The sequence below is a fragment of the Onychostoma macrolepis genome, chromosome 21, assembly GCF_012432095.1.
Source record: "Onychostoma macrolepis isolate SWU-2019 chromosome 21, ASM1243209v1, whole genome shotgun sequence".
Taxonomy (NCBI): Eukaryota; Metazoa; Chordata; class Actinopteri; order Cypriniformes; family Cyprinidae; genus Onychostoma; species Onychostoma macrolepis.
Window position 1 is genome coordinate 22,674,695 of NC_081175.1, and position 25,735 is coordinate 22,700,429.

The 25,735-nt window shown below is 36.6% G+C and overlaps 1 protein-coding gene across 3 annotated transcripts in view; it reads left to right on the top strand.

The window, feature by feature from the left end:
• Positions 1-2,919: 2,919 nt before the first annotated feature.
• The window catches only part of LOC131528980 (potassium/sodium hyperpolarization-activated cyclic nucleotide-gated channel 1), a 131,717-nt gene continuing 108,901 nt past the window's right edge, over positions 2,920-25,735 (top strand). The window contains exon 1 of one of the 3 annotated variants that reach the window (XM_058758461.1): positions 2,920-3,038. In XM_058758461.1, coding sequence (XP_058614444.1) covers positions 3,013-3,038 — 26 coding nt within the window. In that variant the 5' untranslated portion in view covers positions 2,920-3,012. Of the gene's footprint in view, positions 3,039-23,431; positions 24,203-25,735 lie in introns of those variants that run through there. The other 2 variants (XM_058758462.1, XM_058758460.1) reach the window with 2 other exon arrangements.

Sequence of the window (25,735 nt, forward strand, 5' to 3'; positions counted from 1 at the left end):
TCCAAATCTGTTCCAATGAAGAAAGAAGATAACTCAACTGTTCTCAACTGGATCATGACAACTGCAACGGAGACTTACGTTTGGAAAAGTACAAAGGGATTGATTTGCACCTTTTGCACATCGATTTCAAGCACAACTCAAACAAGCAAACCCTCGAGCGACATCTATAATGATCAACCTCCAAAGCTCAGAAAATTGCAGGTTTTGAGATTTTCTGTACTGTATGTCTTGAAGGTGAATCCTTGAGGTTTTTATCCAAACAAAGAGCCATCATTTTCCCCAAACAGAGGGCAGGAGATAATCACAGATAATTGCAGTCACGTGTGAAAAATACATTACAACCTCCTTTGCTGCGCTCCAAGGTCCATGTCACATGACCGCCACCAGCCCACGCAGGAAGTAATATGCTTCCGCACAGATAATTGCAAGGTACTAATAAATCAAATGCTGATGAACCACCATTTACATGAGTGTCTATGTGTGTGTGAGGAAGAGAAAACGACCTGCTGTTTATCCTCATGGAAGTGTTATTGTTTAAGAGCAGGGTGTAAGAAACGGCTATAGCCGTGACCGTGCAATCTCTAGGGTCTGCCATAATGATGGTGGCTGACATAGATTCATGCTTATCATTACTCTGTGCTGTTTACAATAACACCTTGGCCAGCTTGAAAGTGTCAGTGGGGAAGCGGTATTAAGAAAAATACCCAGCATTACATTTTCGCCTGCAGCGCAAAAATGCCTATCCATCTCTCATTCTGGGTGGCTAACTGATGGATATCAGAATATTGCAATATTGGCAAATTGTTGGTAAGCTCCTCACCTTGTTGGACAGGGTCTTGTGTCGGCCTGTGTGAGAGCAGACCGCCTAATCTTCAGTTGCATGCATTAAGACTGCAATCTTGTCTTTTACACCAGAGGTTTTCAACTGCTGGGTCACGACCACAAAAATGGATTGGGGTCAGGACAGCAGGGAAAGAAAAAATGCTAAATGCAGATAATGAAATACAACTAACCAACCAAACCAAATAAACAGGCCTGTCAAACTTCAGAAAAACACTGTAATTTTTTGTTCTTGAGGTCAAATGTTCAAACGTCAAATTTCAGAAACATTAAGAGACCATGAAGTCTTGTTTTGTCATGATCAGGAGAATATTGTCATTAAAAAGTTGTTCTCGAGATCAACTAAAAGTTGCTTTCTTGTGCTGTCTGGTGAGAACAAAAGTTTCTGAATGTGGACATGTGAATTGATTTTTGTTTTAATCAGGGACTCACTCAAGATGAAATGAGTTCTTGTCTGTCAGTGATGGACAGAGCACTTCAAAATCAACGTCTGACACTTGAGAATGAGACTACAGCGCTATCATTGCAGTCACTAAAGTCACTTTAAACATGAGGTCAATTTCATTGCGCTAGCAAATCAAGGGACAGTGTGCTGATAGACTGATGTTGAGAGATGTAATGAAATGCTTTCGTAGCGGAGCATAAAAATGGCGAGGGACAATCAGTTTGATTTCTTGTAAGAAAATGAAGTAGCGATCATGAGATAACATTTGTTGTGTGGAGATCATAATTTCATGAACACAAGTCAAGTCAAGAACACACTGAAAAAAAGATGCTACTCATTTTTAAGGTAAGTGGTTGCAAACAATTTATTTTAGCTACATATAAATTAAAAAAAAAAAAAGTTGAAAGTTAGTCAACTAAATGTGTTTATTTAAATGTAGCTAAAATAAACTGATTGCAACTACTTACCTTACATTTTTGTAAGTTAACAATTAACTAAATAAAATAAAACTGGTTCTTATGGCTTCCTTAATGTTGAAAGAAAAAATGATCAAGTTTCCTACTTCATAATACAGCATATAAAATATATACACCACCGTTTATGGTTTGGGATCGATAAGATTATTCATTTTTTTAAAACAGTAATATTGTTAAATATTATGGCAAATGAGAATAACAATTTTCTATGCAAAGCTGAATTTTTATCAGCCATTACTCCAGTGTCACGTGATCATTTAGAAATCATTCTAATATGATTTATTAATGTTGGTGTCAGGGATCTGCAAGAAATGGGACACAGATGCAAATGAGCAGATAAGGATAATTTATTGACAAGATGTAGACCTGAAACAGGGAGGGTGAGGAGTGAATCAGTCCAAACAGGGGCAGGGCAGACAACACAATACGGGCAGGAGGGATGACCACTGAGCCAGTCCAAGATGGCAATGGACTTGAGCACAGAGGCGGCAGCTCCAGAGGAAGAGCTAGGCAGGAAGACTGAAGACAGTCTAGCTGCCAGGTAGGGACTCACAGAACCAGAGACTTGACACGTGAGAGTGGAGAGCTACTTCCAGGTAGTATGGGTCAATGTCCAGGAAATCTGGGTAAAGGGCAGGACAGGACACGATAACAAACGAGACTCAAGACAACATAGACAAAATGTAGACAAAGAAAACAAAAAGCAATAGATAACCTAAACTGGCCAAAGAAAATCATCAAAGAGTAAAAACAAACTAAGAACCAAAAGGAACTGGAATGCACAACAAGGGAAAATAAGCTCTAAATCAGAGAAACAAAACTTGATTTGAACGGACAAAATAAAAAACAAGAACTAGGCAGAACTAGAGAAAACAAAAAGGAAACAAGGATAAAAGATAACTAGACAAGAGATCAAAATAACTCAAGCAAGATGAAAGAATAAATCTCCAACACAAGAACAGATAAACACCAAAACAAACCAGCAAAGACACAAGGGAAAGGAACACAATATAAAGCAGCAGAGCACATGAGGATCAGGTGAACACAATCAAACAAACGAGGACTAGACAAGGGGGCGTGACCAGGGGAAACAAGGAGGTGGGACAGAGTACCGCTGCTCCCTATATGCAGAGTACGCAGTTTGCGTAGGGCACCAACCCCCAGGGGTGCACCATCCCAGTTGCTCCAAAAAAAAACTAAAAAAACAAAAAAAGGTGATGCGCCATTCCTGCATTAGACCACTCGCACCTCATGTTTGCGGCTGAATGCACTTTCAGGTAGGCTACATTCAAAATCCTGTGAAACTTTTTTGGGTGTTGAGGTCAATAACGTGTTTTAATGTCGGTAATAATTTCACCACCACCAACGCGTCTAATATTCTCTCAGCGTTTCCATGTTCACTTACAAAAGTTAGCCATGGTTTTAACACGAAAAAAAAATTAATAAAAAAAAGGTTCTTGTAGCCATGGGAACCGCAAATTAACCATGGTTTTGTTACTTAAAATAATAATATACAAAGAAGTATTAAGATAATATTTTTGTGGTTATAAAAACAAACCTAAGCCAACAACAGCCTTTAAAATGACTTAAAATGCATTATATAAAAACAATGAGGCAACCCTGCTGAAAAAAATGAATCACAAATACCATTACAAACATTACAAACCATCAACTTTTAACCATTAAAAAACATTCTGTAGTGTGTTTTGGGACATATTCCATTAGGATTTAGAAGGTGACCAATTACCATAACCAGTAAAACCATTACAAATTTTGTGATGTTGTCCATTGTTTTTTTTATTTTTATCAACATTACATGTTATTACAAATGCCTGCAACGGGGGGACAAAGGCCTGGTAATTGCTGCTGTTACACTTACAGGATGTTCAAGTCCTTGTCTAATAGGCTATTGACCCAACATTTGATTCAAATGTCCGCTTAATCTCTAATTTTTGGCCACCTTTTTGCTATAGATCAGTGGTTCCCAACCACGCTCCTGGAGGCCCCCCAACACTGCACATTTTGCATCTCTACTTTGTCTGACACACCCATTTCAGGTCTTGGAGTCTCTACTAATGAGCTGATGATCTGAATCAGGTGTGTTTGATTAAGGAGACATGGAAAACTTTTGGGGTAATTTTTGAAAAACTTTTGAAGTTTTGGAGGGGCCTCCTGGATCGTGGTTGGGAACCACTGCTATAGATGACATATAGATGAATTGTAATTGTAAATAATACAATTTTATTACAATTTATTTATTTATTTACTTTTATATTATATTCTATAGTAGGTATTTTTGTTTACTTCCATAATATTTGAGGGAGGGGGCACAACAATACAATCCTGCTTAGGGCACCCATTTGGCCAGCAGCGGTCCTGGTGGGACAAGAGGAGCACATGGAAAACACAAACAGAGACAGAGCCATGTGCTCAGACACAAAAAAAACAAAGAAACATTGAACAGAGACAAGACAGACAAGACTGTCAGGGCAGGATCCTGACAGTTGGAAGCAGTTGTGCTGCTTAATATTTTTTTGGAACCTGAGATTCAGGATTCTTTGATTAATGAAACTTTTAAATTGATTTAAAATAGACATTTTCTGTAACATCGCATTTTATATAGAGGGAGAAGGAGAGAGAGAGAGAGAGAGAGAGAGAGATAGTAAGTCATAAATTGATATTCAATATGCATGAATGATTTTAAAATAAAATAAATAATATACTACTGTTTTACATACTATTAAAAGAATCTTGCTTGTCTTCAAAACTTCAGATCAGACACATACAGTACTTATCAAGGATATATTTAAAGCTAAAACATCAAGGAATACCAAATCCGACAACTGTCTAGAGATTCGCTAAAAGCTTCTGCTTCCTCTTTACAAATTTGTCTGGACACACATAAAGAATTTCTATTTACTACCCCTCATTTCCCTTTATGGAGCTTAATGGGTCTGTGCGGCACATTAATCCACCACTGATGCCTGCAAAAAAATTCCACCAGCTATGCCTCTCTCTCTTAAAAACAGACATTTTCCCTTTTCTTCATCAAAAGACAGTTCATAAACTCGCTTACATCTGTGCCACAGTTAAATTACCAGCAAGACTAATGGGGAGGTGGTTTCAAACTTGACTGGCATTTGAGAGTGACTTTCTAACTGAAGAGCCATTATTGACAGATGTGGTGGTCAAATATACACAGTGATGCTATTTCAGTGACGGTTTCATTAGCTCGTGACAGCTCCATCAACACCTCCGATAGTGCATTCAACATGTGTGGGGATTCTGGATGGCCAGACCCCTCACGCGTGGAGAAATGATCAGCATATGTTAAAACAGTCAAATTAAGCATCTGTTAGGAAATTACTGAAGTGCAGCACCTGTAATGAACATATCTGATATGCAGAGGCGAATCCACAACACAAACTTGGGGTTTGACAAATGGATGTGGTGATTAAATTCACAGACTTGATTGGGGAAACATGGGACATCTGTGATGGTAGAAAACATTAGCAGCTGAGAGTCGGCTCTCTGCAATCAGTGTTGAGAGGGAGCACGCATTTTACATATCTTTTCAATCAAAAGCAATCAGTACTTAACCTGTTAAGATCTATCTATCTTTGCCTGCCCATCTATCTATCTACATTTATTTTTGTTCTATTGAAATTGCAATTCTGCAAAAATACTGTCAATTCAAATTCAGAAACTGAAATGGAATTTTAAGTTCCAGCAATGACCAGAAGGAACTTCCTTGGATTTAGTGTTGGGTTACTTCATCCCAGCCTGTACATTAGCAGACTCTCATCAGCACCACCTCTGAGTAAATGGACCTGAATAAACTGGGGCCTGAGTGATTGATTCATTAGTCTGATCTTGAGCACCTTGGTTCAGGGACAGTTAATGTTTAATGAGGTGGTTTAGCCCAATGGCCTTAACCTGGAATTGGAGTTCAGACTCGGCTGATTCCATCACTCATGATTACCTGTGAAGGGACCAACCAAGGAGGTCAATAATACCTGGAGAAAGTTCTCCGTTATTCATCTCAATGGTACTTAAACTGGTGCAGGACTCCCAAGAGGTGTGTGAAAAATCATGACATCATGAAATCCATTATTGACTGAAGGCACCACAAAAATATGTTATGCAGGTCATTATAATATTACATTTAAATAAATAACATTAACAAAAAATAGTCTGTTTATCTCATAATACCTACAATATGCAACGTTAATGATATAATATGCAAAATACATGCTCTTACTATTATCTTACAATACATTATATAACACTTTTTCTGTTTTCTATTTTTATTTCTATTTAAATATGGTATGTAAATATGGTAAAATAGTATTTTCAGCCAGAATTAGTATGTCTATCATCAGAAGCTGGATGATGCTAAACAGCAAAACCCTGACCTCTTGAGACCACCAAGACCAAAACGACACTATATTTCAAAACGTTATAGTTTTCTGTCGGCATTATAAATGTGAGGAACTGAACTGTGAATGATCCAAAGCCACTGTGAACTCCTCTGAGAGTTGATTGTTTGTTCTGTGCCGTAACAAGCTAAAAGGAAGGCCGAGCCTTCTTGTTTTATTCAAGGATATATTTGGGTCAGTGGAACATGAGTCCAGACGTTGCCAAGATGCTTGATCCAACAAATCTATAATGTCATTTCATGATTTCAAGATATGTTGCAAAAATAGCTTGGTTTTGAAGGCCAAAAATAATTAAAAGATGTCAACACATTGACAAAGAGGGTCAAAGAGAGTGACTTTCTTGTACTGTCACATAAATCAAACATGCACGCTTCTCACCTCTGATGCGTGAGTGTGCAGTTTGGATATCAGATGCATGCACACGTCCTTTAATAGCGGATGTTATAGCAGCTCAACACCACACGATGACATCATCGATGATATCGTTGTGAGACATGAGGGCATGGGTCAATGACCTCTGGCACCATGCCATATCCGCTGTCCGTTTCACATGCAGCCGAGTGCAGAGGACACGGCACGTCCACTTCGTCACGATTAGGCCTGAGTTAAGAGGCGTAACTTTACACAGACTATTAATGAATAATAGGTTGGAGATTTCGTTACGTTGCCACACAACCTCATGTTACGTCGAAGCCTGTTACAGGTATGTTTAAACATTCCATTCAGGCATACAGTAACGCTCAGCTGGATGACCAAACCGACTGGTGTCGTATCTTGACACTGATCAGATAAAAAGCAAACAGTGCTATTTAATAAATAAATGATACCAGGACAAGACAAGTGTCATGTAAAAGTAGTCTAGTGTGGCTGGAATGAACTAGAAAATAAACTATTTGCATGGTGATATTTATAAATTACATAGAATGAATAGAATGCAAATAGATTATTTACTGACTTTGTAGAACAGTGTTGACAAAAAAGGGGATTTAAAAAAAAACTAAAAACTTTTTTTTCCCACCCATCATATTTATCAAGCCTGAAATGTGTTGATTAAATTGGATCTACTTAAAAAGAGAATAGTGTTGTTGCATGTCTAAATAAATCAATAAATCTACTTAAAAAAGGGAAAGTGTTAATCTACTTAAAAACAAAGAAAAAAGAGTAACAAAAACAAACAAACAAACAAATCAGATCAAACCTAAAATGTGTCCTATTCACATTTTTTGTAAATTATATTGGATCTACTTAAAAGGCAACAGTGTTAATGCATTTTATAAACAAACAAACAAATAAATCTGATCAAACCTGACATTTGTTCTTTTTCACACTTTTTCACACATGGAAAGTGTAAACAAACAAACAAAACAAAGATCAAACCTGAAATGCGTCTCTTTTCATACTTATTGATTAAATTGGATCTACTTAAAATGGGAAAAATATACAAACAAACAAATAAATAAGATCAAACCTGAAATATGTTCCTTTTCATACTTTTTATTAAATTGGATCTACAAACAAACAGACAAACAAACAAACAAACAAACAAACAAACAGATAGATAGATAGATAGATAGATAGATAGATAGATAGATAGATAGATAGATAGATAGATAGATGATTGAATATAAAATAAATAGAAAGAATGAAATATACATGCTATTGTGTCATGTTTATTGCAATTAATTACTTTTTTATTTTTTATTTTGGAGTTTCTGTTCTATAGCTTAACAAAGCAAGACAGAATATCTTAATTAGACCAGTAATTAACCACCTATCAAGGCTATAGCAAGAGCTCAGAGCGCCTAGCAACCATTTAGCAAGGCCATTACTAACATAAATAGGAAAGAAATACATCTGTATATCATTTATACCATACACGCATAAATTTAACATAAAATGAAACTGAATTGTTGGACTAAAATGACAATAATAGTCTTTGAAATTAGTAAAATGAGCTAATTAGGTTATGTAGTGGGTTTAAATCACTAAAATGTAATACAGTTTAAGGGTTCTTATCACGTTCCTGCTTAAACCGGTTTAGTGAGACTCTACAGTAACATGGAATGAACTGATTAGACTAACGCAGAATGAGTTAATCCATCACAATCAGAGAGAATCCCGAACCCGGACCGCTGGGCTCTTCACCCCCTTCACTCGTCACACGGATCATTTTCTTGCGATACATTTCAACCCAAAACTTGATTCCTATTGGCCACTGAAATATTCAGTCCGGCCAGTATGTCTGTGACCCGAAGATTCTTATCTTTTTGTCTTTATACTGGCAAGATGAGGCTTTCAATGAATATTTCATTTGGCACAGAGTGAATGAGCAAACAAGGAATGACATAAAGGTAACAGTGAGTGGTCGTTGAGCGTTACACCTTCTGTCGTGTCGTCTCCATGTTTCTCAGCTTTCCACTGAAAGCTCAAGAGCTGAGATACCAAAACATGTCCGAGACATCTGAGAGCACTGAAAACCTCTCCTTGAACCAAATCGAGCAGAATTACACATTTATTTAAGCATCAGATGGACTGTTTTGCCTGAAAGCCCTACAGTCATGATTACATTCACAATTGACTGCTTCAATTGCTATTAGAAAACAGTCTGGGGACACAGCAATCAATTTAATGGAGGGCCCGTCTCTCCCCAGAGAGACTTTTTATCCAGTAATCATTATGTTTTAAGAGTTTCATTTTCTTTAGGCACAGTTTGAAAAAAATGGTATCCATGTACAATGACCAATCTTCCAGCTGGCTGTTTATTAAAAGATATATACTGTAAAAATAAATAAATTAATTGCTAATAATAATAATAATAATAATAATAATATATATATATATATATATATATATATATATATATATATATATATATGTATATATATAATATATAAAATAAAATAAAAAACATACTGGTAATTTTCTGCCACAACATTATCCAATTTCTGTTAAACCTAAAATATAATATATTGTGCCCTATTTTTACGGATTTTATTTTTTTTGACAGTGTAGTAGTAGACATGCAAACTACCAACATAGCCAAAATATACAATATATTTGAACATATTCTATGTTCAAAACACCTTAAGGATAAAAAAAATAATAATAAAAAAAAAAAAAAAAAAAAAAAATATATATATATATATATATATATATATATATATATATATATACTGTGTGTGTGTGTGTGTATATATATATATCTATGATTCAGCACCAAACGTGCACGTGGGTAAACTGTTTTCCTCATTAGGCTTGGCAAATACTCCTCCGTGGTACACATGCTGCCTTTTGCCTTGAGATGACAGTCTGGCAGAGGAACAAAGGAGAGGAGGAGGAGAGGCAAAAAACGAAAGAAAACTAGGTCAAGAAAAAACCCTGATTTTGCAATCCTGCACACCTCATCTGTTACCATAAGCCGCACAACGTACAGTCTATACGGTATAGAGATACTGTTTGTGTACGTGCGTGCGCGTATGTAGGCTAATTTGTGTTATGCATAACCATTAATAATGCTTGTATTTAGAATTAGAGGTTTATATAACTCTATAATCTTAAAGGGCACCTATTATGCCCCTTTTTACAAGATGTAATATTGGCCTTGGGTGTCCCCAGAATGTGTCTGTGAAGTTTCAGCCCAAAATACCCCACAGATCATTTATTATAACAGCTGGAAAATGTCATTTTTGGGGTGTGTCTAAAATGGCTTAAATGCAAATGAACTGCATATTCCCGCCCCGTCTCCAGAAGAGGGCGTTGCGTATACGTCTCTCTGCATTGCATATCTATAGCAATAAGCAGCCGGTAGACGCAACATAACTGAGAGCGAGAGAACCAGCCTTACATATGGGGAGTCAAATGCACTGAAAGTGGGACGAAACAGAGCAATGTTATGCCCCATTCACACGGGGTGTCGGCGTCAATGCCTCTCGTTTACTTTGAATGGAGTGACTTCAAGCGTTGCCGAACTGTATTGTGGGTCCGTCGCGTCACTTCACTGGCGTTGCTCGTGGCAGAAGTTGAAAACGTATCAACTTTTCAAGCGCCAACGCAGGCATCAGCCAATCAGATCACCTTAAATACCCTTAGCGCAGACGCTAGCCAATCCCATTCATGCAGCACCAGAAAAGTAATGTGATTGGCTGTTGTCACTATGACGGTCGTTGGCGCGGATCAATCTCAAGGCCCTTTCACACAGGACGCGGAATGCGCTGCGCTGCGTTGCGCAACCCATTCATTTCAATGGCTTGCGCGGCGCGAAGGCGGTCAGTTGCTGCGCCGACCAAAGCGCACGCGCAGCGGAGCGCACCAGCGGCGAGCTTGCGCGCGCCGCGGTCAAAGTTCAAAATAGTTCAACTTTTGCCGCTGCGCTCTGTGACGCTTCCCGCGCAGCCAATAGAAACGGGCATCCAAACAAGCGCCAAACTCAAAATGGATGAACAGCTGATTCTCTGTGTCTGAGTTTCCAGAGCTATACGATACAAGTTTGCGGTCGTATAGGGACATCGGGAGAAAAGCTGTGTCATGGAGACACATCTCTGTTCAAGTTGGCATGTCAGGTGTGTTTAAAGTTAGCACGGGACAGATACATGTTTTGCTGCTGACCGAAAGGTGGAACAACAATCTAATGACTAGACGTATAGAACTCCCGCTAAAAATTTTGAAAACTCCGCCTACTTCGCTCTGGCGAGCATAGCGCAAATCGCCTTGTATCTGAAGGGCTGCGCTGAACCCAGCGGCAGGCGCAGCTCATGCCGCGTCCTGTGTGAAAGCCCCTTCACGCTAAGAACAGCGCGAACCAATCTCACAATGCACACAAATACCGTTAAAACGCTAAGCACTATAACGACATAACATTCACAAAAGAGTCTGGAGTGATACACGTATTTAAGTAGATTTTGAGGCGCATTACCTTGAAGAATGAAAGTAATCCACAGCGTCCTCAGCAGCTCAGATGTTGGGAGAAAATGAAGACTCTTTTGTCTTACATCCAAACACAGAGCACCGGGATTGCTTGCGATATATTGTTGACCTTACAGCTGCTCGAGCACGGAGAAAATTAAGGACAGTGTAACTGCTGAGGGCAGAAACTATAGCAATGCAGGGCTGTCAATCAACCCTCGTGACCCGGCCCTCCGATATGTGACGTCACACTGCAGTGAGAATCAAAACGGCAGGCCTAGTGAGACTGACTTAGTTTAAAGGGGATTAAAAAATGAGTGTGGATTTTGTATTATTGTACGGTGATTGTGTTCACACACTGCCAACACACATTTATGTCCAAACACCATGTAAAAGTGGATTTTGCATAATAGGTTCCCTTTAGTAGCCTATTTAACTTTCGCTCATACCTCGCCCATTACGTTCAAATGTACTGACTCCTTATTAACCAGTTATTAACATTGTAAATCTAGCAGTTCTTTTTAGAAGGTCATTTAAATAATAAATTATGTACATTTATGACAATACATTTTGTATTTTATTACCTTGACATTCATTTTCAGGAAACCAGTTAACGCTGCGTCTTACACAAATGGCTGAGGGAATGACGGCAAATTTGACATCATCTCTCATCTGAACGTGATGGAAAAAGTCATAGAAACAAGCTGCCAACTCTCACTCGTTCAGCATGAGACTCACCCGATTGACACTTTTCTCACCCTCTCACTCCACACATCCATTTTCTCATGCAGTCAAAAGCATCTTCAGTTATGGATTAACTGTAATAATGGGATATTAGCGAAACAGATTTGGTAAAGGCTCCAGTGCATATTTGTGTTTGGACACTGGAAATTGCCAAAAGATTCAATATACAATGTGTTTTCATAGTGCTGAGCAATGCAGCCAATCACAGACAAATCTGTTGATTTCTTGAACACAGTGATTGGCCATTGCCTTCACTCACCTCTAAACGCCAGATTTCCTCCTGCTTGCTTGCGAATCCTCTCACCAGCTGTAATACGATGTAAATAAGACGTTCATTGATTATAAAGGAACTTAATTTTTAGCAATTATAAAATAAGGGCTATTTGCGCACTTTCTAGGCTAAATATAATCTGTTCAGAATTTGAATAAAAGTTTTGTTTTTCGTGCTTCTAGCGGCATATAGGCCCTACCTGCAGAAGCAGCCAAGTTTCGAGAGTGAGATAAATGTCTCATGAATGCAGGATTCATTTTCGAATGGGAGAACAATATAATTTCTCAAAACAGATGTTCAAGCAATGCAGACTAATAGATTAAGAAAAACAAAAATGTATCTAAAATGCAGTTGCAATTATTTATAAAAGTAGCTAATGACTAGTAGCCTAAATCTTGCAATTCTCTCACTGTACATTAATATTTTTGTTGTGGTAAAAAGTTAATAGTTTTGCAGCACTTCAACAGTTATTTTACATGATTTTATGATTAAAAAAAAAAAACACTGTATGACGTCATAATGTCCAAAAATTGGAAAACTTCCGATTTTCACCTTGTGGATGATAAAATGGCAAAAAATCTTGTTAAATGTTTGTGGTGCAGATATCCACATGCAAACTGCTTTATCTAAAGAATTACAGACTGCATTTTAACCACAGAAGACATTTGCATCATGTTTTCACCCTGTTTAATAAAAATACATGCCAATTACAGTAACAAAACACATTTACGTTGTGTGTGAATTATGTGTTTTAGTGCAACACTCTTTGTTCATAGTATTGCATGAAAACTCACATGATAGGACACGGAAAACAAAAACAAAAACCTAAAGAAACACTGTCCTTTTCCGGTCCAGTTGGTACCGCTATCTTTCCATCCTCACTCCTAATGCTGTGTGGAGATGATGGATCAGCCTCCACACCTGGATAACCCTGCTCTCCTCTCCTCCCTCCTGCCCGGCTGTGTCTCCCTACCCATCAGCCATTCCCTTTCATCTGCCTTTTCAGAAATCTCCATGACTCACTCTCGGTGGACATTGTTAGGTTAAAACCGCATACTCAAAGCAATAGTGATCACGTAATAAAACCTTTTTTTTAATTGATGCAGTTTTCTGAGCCAGAAATTTCCACTTCTGTAGCACTTCCGTAACCAAGCTTTGCAGTTCTATATATTCAGAGGGGTTCATTTTATTCTTAAAAATGCATTTTTTTTGTGTGTGTGTGGCTGTTGACAGTAATATCAGATTTTTATATATTTACATTTAGATTGTATTAAGGACACATGTAATGCTAGCTACAAAATGAGTCTTAGCAAGACAAAGGAGTTTATTCAAAAAGTCCACAGGGCCAAAAGCAGTTGAAGAAAAAACATTTTAAATTCACTTAAAAAAACCCTCTATTGCAGGTTTTTGATGGATTCCAGAAAAGTGAGCAAACATTTATAAAACTGCCCCCACAGTGGGCGATTATTAAGACATTCATCATACACGTCCCCACAGGTTTCCGCAATAAATAATAATTCTCCCTCACAATACTCTAATTTACCACCCAGTCCGTCTGAATAGGCATACAGATTGAAGTGGATGGTTAGACTGAGACTTTTGCATTTGACGAGTTGTTAAGCAGCATTATATTGATGATGTATTTAATTCTGGAGATTTAAATAAACATAACAATCACTGAAATTGCATCATAAGCAACACAGAAAATAAACCTTATGAAATTGCAGTCTGACACACACAGAAACCTGTTACGAACAATTACTCAAAAGGTAATGATGGATTTCCGTCAATATTAAGATACTTAGTGTATATATTCTATTCTATATATTCTTCAGTTTTGTGCTATTCCATTCTCAATATTTGCTGCTCATATTTTCACTGAACAAAACTGGTCTAATTTATTGTTTTTCAAGGTCCACTGAGATCTATTAAAATTTAAATTAGCGCCTCCAGCTCTGACAATGGTAAAATATTAAAATCATTTTTGAGTAGAAATTGTTTTCTTCAGACCCTTATTTCACAGTCAGAGCAGATTGAAAATAACAAATAATAACCACAGCAAATAAAATAAGATCTTAATGAGGTTTGCGTTCATTCTGAGGTGAATTCCTGTTGTGTCTGACATCAATTCACATGTATAACAATGTTAAGCAGAACAAAAACGAGCATCTCCGATTCATATGATGAGACTGTTGGGTACTATTAATATTTATTCTGCTCTACAAGGACATCCAGGTTGCTTTGCCCCTCAGCGGGTTTTTTTTTCTATTTTTACATTAAATGTATAATCAAGCCTGATGCTCTGGCTTGTGTACGTGCGCTCGGGCTTGTGTGCAGAAGACTTTATATCTAAGTGGCCACTGTATGTGCTAATGAGAGACGCGACAGGGAACATCCTGATTTTCTCACATATTCATCCTCCCATCTCTGCTGAGACAGCAAGGCCTGGCCCCGGGGGTCCCGAGAGAGAAAGAGAGAGAGCATGAGAAAGGTGAAAGGAAATGAGGATGAGAGGAAAGGAAGTAGAGAAAAACAAAGAGGTGAGGAGATGTAAAGGAAATGTTGTTACATACAGACTCTTGTTATAAAAATAAACTCTCTTTATGTAAAAGGTTCTTGTTTTTCCCATGTGAGTGGAAGAGTGGAAAAAATATTAGATCAGTGGACTTACAGTTTATAATCATAATTAGGATTTGGCTCATATACTATATAGCTAAGATGCATTAGGTTACCTGAATTATTTTCAGGTACAGTAAAAATGCGATTAACCTGCGTACCAAAAGTAACCTGCATTCTCACGTCACTGGTCACTTACTGGAAAAAAATAATAGCTAATCTGTGACATATTATAGTTTATTTGATGTATTTACTGAATGTTTATTCTAGTTTTCAAGGTGCATTCACATACAATTTTTTAATAAGTATGACACAAATAAATAATATTTTTGGAATTTATTATTATTATTATTATTATTATTAATTGAATTATGTTTTATTAAATTATTTGAATTTAATCTAAATAATAAAAATGTTATTAAATTATTATTATAGTTATTATTATTATTATTTTATACAATTTCATAAAATTAATTCAATAAAATGCATAAATATAGAATAATCATAATATTTTATATATTAATACAATTTAATAAAAGTAAAAAGGTAACAAACTATAATAATAATAATAATTATTATTATTGTTATTATTATCATTTTATTATTATTATTAAAGCTGTTAATAAAAGCCGTTAGCTACTTTCTCTACAAGTGGGTGGTTCATTGTCAAAAAGTATTAAATGATTATTATTATTATTATTGTTATTATTATTATTATTATTATTAACAACAATTATTAATAAAATATTATTATTATCAATAAAATTAATACAATCATAAAATTAATTCAATAAAAATGATTCAATGAATCATAATAATAATAATAATAATAATAACAGCAATAACAATAATAATAATAATACTAATAATACTACTACTAATAATAAAATATTAATAAAATGTAACAAAATACTACTACTAATTATTATTATTATTATTATTATTTTTATTATTATTAAATTCTAATTAATAAAAGCCGTTCAGATGCTGGCCACTTTCTCTCCAAGTGGGTGGTTCATGGTAAAGAAAAAAAAAAAAAAAAGGCAGCAAACGTAATAAAGAAGAGCAATGCTGTGAGTTTTCACCATTGAATATCTGTCAGTCAGGTTTAGAAGTAATTGCAGAAGCTCATTTTGAAAGGAGTTGTAAAGCAGAGCGACAGGCAGGACTAGACTTCTGATTAGGGATTTTCTTTCTTTGTCCCAGTGGATGGACGGCGGCGAGCCTCTGAACACTGATAGTGCAGGTGAGGAGAGACAACAAAATAGCCAAGGCAGTTTAATTAGTGTTTACTAACTCCTAAGTGAAGCTGAGCTGAGTCACAGATCCCTTCAAAGACAGACGAGCTCTTACTCTCAGAGTTAAAGTGACCATGAAGAATTGACCAAGGTTGTCTCTTAATCTGTCTGTCTTCCTTTGATTTTACCTCTCCTTATTATTCTTTCTTTCTTTTTCAATTTCTGATGTCTGCATGTCTCTCTTCCTTTCTCTAAGCAATCTTCTTGTAAACAGCCTAGGAACCACACAGCTATCTTAGCAACACCTGGGCAACCACCTACTGTGAGTCTCCACCTTAGTTTCCACTTGCATCTCTCTCTCTCTCTAATGTCCTTCCATTAGAGGTAATGCCTCATGGCTGCTGGAAGGACAATTTCATTTTTGATGCCCTGATGCTTCTCGTTTGCCCCCTTCTGTCAAGGTGGATAAATCCATACCGCAATGAGCCCACTTGATTGCTTTAGTCCACACCACTTACAGTATTTTTGTGTATCAGAGACTTGCTTGTGGAAGAGAGTTCGACTTCACAAGGAGAGAACTGGCCCTGAACTGACCTTCAGTTTCGTCTGAAGTAAAGTCATCAATCATTAGCAAACCAGAACTAGAGGAAAGGGTGAATAAACAAGATCACAGACCAATCTGAATTCATATTACGGTGGATGTAATGTGAAGAACTAAACAGCAGGTTTATTCGGATAAATCTTTCTATGTTATTTGTCTATTTCCTTGCTTATATAGTAAAATTCAAGCAAGCACAAAATATTTTCATAACATTGCATTTTGTTTAAAAATACAACTAAAGCCACATTGAACTATGTGGTATATATATATATATATATATATATATATATATATTTACACACACGTGTGTGTGTGTGTATATATATATATATATTAGGGGTGTCAACGTTTAATCTAAAAATTGTAACACGTTAATATTTTTTTTAACGCAAATTAATCGTTTGATAAGGTTTGACCCCGACTTCTTGCCGTCATCGCAGCGTGGAAGGTTATCTATCATTATGTGATGAGGGTACAGCGAACCAGTGTTGCCAGGGCAGCGGCACAAGTGGGCTTACTGGGCTATTTTGAAAATACAGTCGCGGGAAAAAAATACAGAGCCCTGGGTTGCGTTTTTTTTGGGCTACTTTTATAATGTACCACGGCCGCCCAAAGTGTATATAGACAAATAAACATTTAAATAGATCCTTTTACTAATGTGTATTATACTTGTAATGTATCCCTGGCAACTTAAGAACAGAGAGGCTGTTGTAACATCACAAACAACATGAGTTTCAGCAGAGCACATGTTAAGGCTTTTACACAGCAGCAATAAACATGACAACAGCCACTATAGATTATATAAGATAATAAACACGATTATTATAGGATATTTGCATGTGATTTTCTTGAGATGAATGTGTACATCTGATATGCTAATTTGTGCAGCGATATAAAAGGCGACCAAAACGACCAAATTCCGCATGTGATCGTAAAAGGAAGTTATTACAAACACTCAATGGTGGTTTGAAGTGAGTTCTGAGTAAACGTGCACTATTAACCTCATAAATTGTCTTATGAAGCATGATGCTAATATTAGCTCTAATGCACCTGCAGAATAGGTCCAATTCTTCTTCATAATGCATTTTGTCATAATACTTCACGTAAGGTCGCAAGAAAATGTTTTGTTGTATTTATATGGCTTGGTAAACTTTTTATTGCCAGTATAAAGCCTGATCATGGCTAAATAAAAACAAAAGAATAATGATAAAAGAATAATAAGGATTATGTCTCATACCTGGTGGAAGTGTGAAAGGTTCTGTTTCCTTAGTTTGTCATGCATTTCTTTATTTCAACACATTTACAGGTAAATCCTAGTATTTTAAATTTGTGATTAATCATGATTAATCACAGTCCATGACTGTGATTAACGCGATTACATTTTTAATCGATAGACAGCACTAATATATATATATATATATATATATATATATATATATATATATATATATTATTATATATAGATACTATTAATATATATATATATATATATATATATATTTAAATACTATATATATATATATATATATAACTACACAGTATGGTACTAAGCTATACTTTAAATATGGCTGTGGCAAAAACCTTTTGGCAAAGCCAAATATATCAAGAAATTAAATAAAATGTTTCTGCTTTCTTAGCAGAATGCGGTGGTTATTATTTGTTTAAAGCATATTAAAAGAATTATCCACACACAAAAATTTAATATTTTATCATGAAGTCACTGGAATGTAGTTGTAATATTGACAACTTCAAGGTTTTTCTTGTCCTTTCCCCCCTGTCATTTAGGATTTATTTTCATTATGAAAAGAGTGGTCAGCATATTCTTGCAAAGTCAGGGGTGTCCAAAAGGTGGTCCTCCTTTATTCAATGTTTCAGATATCAAAAAGAGATGACTGCCATGTCAAGTCAAGTGAGCTTTATTGTCATTCTGCTATATGAGGAGACATACAGTGGAAGGAAATGGTCGCAGGACCACAGTGCTACATATTTAAATGTAAATAGAAACTTATAAATAGTAGAAGTGTTATAATATAAATCAATATTGTGTCTTTGCTCAAGGAGCTTTTCAGTCTTATAACTGATCAGAGGACAAGTGTGTGAGAGAGATGTTATAAACTTCCTGAGAGCTCAGCCATAATTCCCCTAATCCAGATAACCGATTCATATTCAGCTCAGTTAAGGTGAAAGCGCCCTGATGAGCCCCCAAAACATTGAATGTGAACTAGCACAAGGTCGAATGGAAACTAAAACAGGATCGTCCTCCGTTTGCTGTTCGTTTTCTGCTGCTCTGACATGGCAAGACAGAATCAGAGTAATAGTACTTTATTTCCCCAGAGGCCATAATGCAGACACAACGGCCCACGATACAAGACAGATTTGAGATAGGATTACAGTTAAAGAATGTGAGCGAGAAAATGTTTCTGCTATTCAAAACAACACAAAGAGCTCTATATGTGTGCAAAGTAATCACAATCTCACCTACTAATGTGTGGCAACATTAGAAGATTTTCTTTAACTTGTTATATTTTCAAAGGGCTTGAAACCTGATGCCCATCACAGACGCAAAATTTATCATCTGTCTTGCAAATAAAGGTCAAAATCATATTAACTTACATTAAAGAAGGGGCCTGTGTGCCCTAGCAACAACTGAGAACAACCTAGCAACCGCATAAAAGCCATTCAGAACACCTAAGAAACAGCAAAAAGCAATAGCATATCAACATCCCAGAACAACCTAGCAACCACTAGAGTCTAGCAAGTGCATAGCAACACCCTAAAAATGCATACTGAACACCTTAGTAATCTGCATAGCAATGTTCTATTAACAACCCAGAACCAAAGCCAAAACCCTAGCAACCACATAGCAACATGCTAAAAACAACTGCATTGCATTAGCATATTAACAACGCAAAACAATCAAGAAACTACATAACAACACCCTAGCAACTACATTGCAACATGTTAAAAACAACTGCATTGCAATGGCATATTAACCACCCAAAACAATCTACCAACTCAAAAATACACCCTAGCAACCACACATCAATATCTTATAACAAGCCAAAACAATTTAACAACTACATAGCAACACCCTACCAACCAGAATCAACAGACCAGAACAACCTAGCAACTACTTAGCAAAAGCCTAGTAACGGCCTACAAAATGGAAAAACATTCTTTGTTGCATTTAATGCATTTCTATTGCTTTAGGTTTTCTAAATGTGTATAATACTAGAAAGGGAAATAAAGAACAAATATTTTAATAGTGATATTAAAATGTACATTTTCTTTAAGATGTATGAGCAGTGCAGTGGATAGAGCATTACCATTACAGATTACAAATTGCATGACGGCAATTGTAGTTAGTAACGTAATCTGTTGGATTACATATTAGGGCAATGTATTTTGACTTCTTTTTGATTACTTTTAGATTATTTTTTGACCTAACTCGTGAGAGTTTTTAACATCATGAATTGCATTAAACATTACATTACACCAGATTTTCTGAATGCATACAGCAGTAAGATTTTTAAGAAAGGAAAATATGAGAGAAGAATTGAGGCAAATCAATATATTATGAATAATTTACTGTAAATAATATATAATCATGTAATAACCGTAATCTGATTATGAGTACTTGAAAATGTAATATAATCTAATTACAAGTACTTATTGTTTGGAATCTGGTTACGTAATCCAGATTACATGTAATCAGTTACTATCCAGCACTGTGTATGAGTGAGCAGAAAGAGTCAGTTATTTTTTAAACAATGCTTAGATTTTTTGGCGCAAATCTATATTTGTTGTGTGAGGAATAGCTGACATGAATAGCATGTAATGTTTCACATCTGGGTAAAATATCGCATGAGTGAATGTAACCTGATAGGTGCACATGAGAACATTAGCCTCGCAGGATGCTAAGCAATTCAGCTTCCCACATCTGTGCCAAATTCAGGTTTATTAATTAGCTCGGGAGCATCAAATCACATTTTCTGATATAAAAACACACAGCAGTGATTTGAAATGCCCTTCACTTGTCTCATCTGTTGCAGTTGGCGTCCAGTGAGACCTTTGCATATGCCAGAGTTTATTTCGGCCCCCCGCACACGTGATCCAGCAGCGTTTAAGCTCCGTGGTCAGTCTCTGTGAGTTATTACCTTGTGTTCATAAATTACGCAACACTTCGCCCCAAAACTAAAGTTACACAAGCATTCTGGACTGCCCTGTAAGGGAACAGTTGGTATGCCAACTAATCCAGGCAAAACTCTGGCTGAAAGCAAAACGGAGGAAATAAAAGGAATGTCAGCTTTAATTTGGCTAACTTATATAATGACCTCACTGCCAAATGTGCTATGCTGGATAGTCTTCATATGAATGCTGCCCATTAGCAGAAAGTTCCCTGTACACAGATTTTCCAGTGGTGAATCATCATTTTTGTTGAAACACAGTCCACAACCATCTGTGCCCAGGAAACGAGGCTTACATTTTTAAATAGTTAATGCCATAAAACATAAATTTACTTTTATGTTGTGATTTTTACTCTATCTTTTCTTGTACTAATAGAATCCACAAACATTCCAATAACTGGAACTACAAAAAGCAAATACATAAAAAAAAATATATAAGTATACACTAATAATTACTATGTTTTTTTGTTTTTTTTTAAGAAATCATACTTTTATTCAACAAGAATGCATTAAATTCATCAACACTGTCAATTTAAATATTTAATATTTAAACAGAAAACAGTTATTTTAAATTATAATAATATTTCATAATATTTCTACATTTTTATGTATTTTTAATCAATTAAATGCAGCCATTGTGAGCATAAGAAAAATCTTACTGTCCACAAACTTTTTAATGTTAGTATATAAAGCTTTCAAAACATTTGCTAGCAATCCACCACTGTTTTATTGTAATAAAAATAGTTGTATTATAATAACAAGGGTACTTTGGTGGAAATTGTTATGTTAAATTGTAAGGGTGTAGATAGACCTACTAATTTAATGCTGTTAGTGGGATTCTGCGTGTTGGATACAAATGGCAAACAAGCAGTAAATATGCTGAAATTGCCTCAGTTTTACAGAATCTACCATATAGCTTCTGATTTTACCTTTGGTGAGACCAGGTTCAAAATCATCTTGTGCAAAATGGGAAAATGTGGGGTTTTAAGCCTCACACACACAATCACAGGACGGCAGGGTAGCAGGTGGACTCGGTCTGGATTTCATCAGTTCACAGTTTTTGTGTCGGATTTGCATATCATCCTATGTCCACAACTGTCCAGCATGCATAAATATTCATCGCCATCATCATCAACTCTATTTCCTCTCTAAATCAGCTGGGAACAGCCTGAAAGGAGTGTAAAGAAAATGAAATCAATTTGATGAGCCAATATTGAAAGACAAAACCTGAATACTACATGTTTAAATATTGCGTTTTATCACTTTAAGTGACGTCACTTAAACCATAAAAGTTTAGGCAGGGTCCATAAAGTAGACTTTTTTACATTTTTCACAGATAATATCAGAGCACTCACAAGAAAAGCTTTATTTTGGGAAAACGATCAGTTCAGGGCCAATGCTTCCAGTGTTAATAGGGAGCAGTTCTCTCATGGTTGAAAGAACCAGATGAAAGCGGGTTTTAAAAACCTGAAAAGATTCGTTTTCATATATCTCAAGCTTTTTTTTTTCATCAACATTTCTTATTTCAGATTCAGAATGTCCCTGTATTGGCAGTGCATTTGGAGCCTGCAACCAGATTTACAGGTTGACAGTCCTGAATTTAAAATAGCTATGTGAGTCTTGCTATTGGCTTACAGTATAATGTAGGCTATCATGTGATTGTAAAATGTGTCAACTGGGAGAGATTTGGCTGTACTGTTTATACTATGGTCACTTACCTTCAATCTTTTGTCACCATCTACATCACAGTTAAAATGACAGCACTTTCTCTAAAGACGTGTTAAAAAAAATCATTCTTCTCTCTCCAGTATACTGCTTGCTTTCTTCTTTCCTATCTATACACTCTCAGAAATAAAGGTACAAAAGCTGTCACTGGGGCGGTACCTTTTCAAAAGGTACATGTTTGTACCTAAAGGGTCCATTTTGGTACCTTAAAGGTACATATTAGTACTTAAAGTGTACATATTTGAACCTAATAGGTACAAAAGTGTACCTTTTGAAAAGGTACCGCCCCAGTGACAGCTTTTGTACCTTTATTTCTGAGAGTGTACCTTAATTTTGCACTTGGAATAGAGGTAGTATGAATACTGTTGGCTCTGGTATGATAAAAAATAAATTTACTACAGTTAATAAAATGTAAATTATTTTTACTGAATTTGCAGGAAAATAACTATAATAGGGCTTTCAGTGAATACAAATTGTATAAAATCATTAAAAGTGATAAACTCCATTTTGTCTTGCCCATATTTATCATGAGATTTTAACCACATAAAAGTTAGTCTTTCATGATATAATTATGACTGTCAATCCGGTTAGAACTGCTTTACAATATTAGTTATATTGTTTAGAGACTTTTCTTTTTAAATCTGTTACATAATGAGAAGTTGGTTTTGAACAGATGCCAAACTTTTGTTCAAATAATAATCTGTTGGTCTGCAGACATCAAGTAAAAAGATAAAAGAGTCAAATGAGATTAAATACCCATGAGTTGTAAAACTGGATATAAAATGAAATAAAAAAAAAAAAAAATTCAAAATAAACAGGCATTATGGTTATTAAAATATAAAGTGGGGAAAATATCTACAATTTTTAAAAACTATATGCATGATTTTGTCAGACCAAAAACCCCTATGACACATGATATTTTATAGATAGTCTTAACCACAAGGATGTTAGTTTATCATAATATTATTACCATTTCAGCTCAACATGCCCTTCCCAAATGCTTTGCATAACCCTGATTTGCATCTACAACATCATGTTCAAATCGTATTCCTTTGGCACCCTTTCAGTCTGGACGCATATCGGAGCAGCGCATTATGGCAGTGCGTCCGCGTGCGCGACACGCTTGGAGAGCCACGGGACGCGGGCCGCGCTCAATCCCGACAGTAGATGGCAGCAGCCCAAGAAAGCTGATCCCGTCGGGTTCACCACTACTCTGCCTCTCAGTTGTGCAGCAGCACTCGCACTGGAGGCAGCGGTGGTTTGAGGGACGTCCAATGAAACAGAAGAGCCGCCAGCTGCTCCTTTCGACTTTTACGCGTAGCCTGTCCTCCGCATCCGGAGACAGCACGTTCTGAAACCGCCATGGAAGACAAATCCAATTCGTTCTCGAGCAACAAAGAGGAGAAAGCGGATGGGAATAATGTGTTCCAGAGGCAAGACTCGATCTTGAAGAACAGCATGGGGAGCCAGAACATGAAAGACCACGGCAACTCAGTGGGTGCAAAGGGGGACCGGGAAGAAACCATGGTCGGGTTTGACGATATAGACGCCGCGTCCAGACAATACGGGTTTATGCAGCGGCAATTTGGAGCCATGATGCAGCCCGGCGTGAATAAGTTCTCCTTGCGGATGTTCGGGAGTCAGAAAGCCGTGGAGAAAGAGCAGGAGAGAGTGCAGACGGCTGGATATTGGATCATTCACCCCTATAGTGATTTTAGGTAAGGAGTGTGGAAAGTCACCTTCCCACGCACACTCAGGTCACGGTAAAATGGGCTCTGCGTGCGCCGCGCGCCGCGTTTGCGGTCGTTTTGCTTGGCGTTTCAGGGAACCAGAACCTGAACGCACGCAATGCCCTTGGCACGAGTAGGGGTGAATGTCATCTCGGTGAATAAACGGCACGGTAGTCATCATGGGACGTCTCCGACCTGCCATCATTGGGCATTCAATTCTGCTGTTGTGTAAGACGCATGTGCTGGTGCGCGCAGGGAATGATGCACCACTCTTTGGCATTGTAAACACATAGCTGTTAGTGTCTGCCGTGAGATGAGAAGGAACGAGGGTGGCTGCGAGATCACGTCTCGTTTTGAGGCAGAAGCACGCGGATTATTCCATTGTTTTATCTCGTGGCTCTGTATGATCCCGTGTGGCTCTCACCAGGTAACATCCCATGCCAATTTTAGCGCTGGGACAGTTGATCTAAAGCAGTTTAACGCTAATCGTGTTAGTCAGGTGAATGGAGGGGATTTTCAAACCCAATGCCCCCCACCAGAATGTTTCATGCACAACTTGACTGGCCAGTCTACTTCAAATTAAACTACTATGGGCAAAGATTTGGCCATTTGCCACTAGATTATTGGCAAATAGCTTGTTAGGAAGGGAATAATTACATAAGCAACTGCATAATATCATATTGCTGTGCATCATTTGGAGTTTGTTGGTCGACTTGGACGTTTGAAGTTTCTCACCCCATTGCGCCAATATAGACAGATAGACAGACAGATAGAGGGATAGATAGATAGAGAGAGGTAGATGCATAAATGAATATATATATATATATACTGCAAAAATGTCTGAAAAATATGGTAAGATGGTTTACCTCACCATATATGGTAAAACATTATTTAGATTTTTTTGTTTACTGTATAAATGTTTACTGTAATTTTGTAAAAAATATCAACCACCTTATTTATGGGAAACAGGACAATTGTTTTTGTGCATAAACTACCATTTTTATTTGTCATAGTTGTTGGAGAAGCTAATGTTTATGAATTTGAAGTCATCATATGGCTGTTAATTGGACAACTGGAGTTATTTTTTGTACATTTAACATTTTCTTTACTTTTTACTTAAAAGTAACAAAAGATATTAATACCAAAAATAGGTTATAATTTCATGTCATATACAGTTAGGAACTAAAATGATACAGTCAACAAAATGCTTGAAACATCGAACATCATGTTTTTACAGTAAAGTTCTGACAACTAGATAGATAGATAGATAGATAGATAAATAGATAGATAGATGCAAGGCAGAAAGAATGGTGTTTCTGATCATTAGTTTCAGCTTGTAACGCTCTCCATGGTGCTGAAAACAGCTCCACACTGTCCATGAATGTGGAGAACTCTATCCCATACAGGGTCATTAGCTCGACTCCCACCTGCCTCACTGTTTTATTTATCCCATGTACTTGATGTACTTTGCTTTGGCATATCATGTGTAACATGTTATAGCAAAACAATTCAGATGTTACA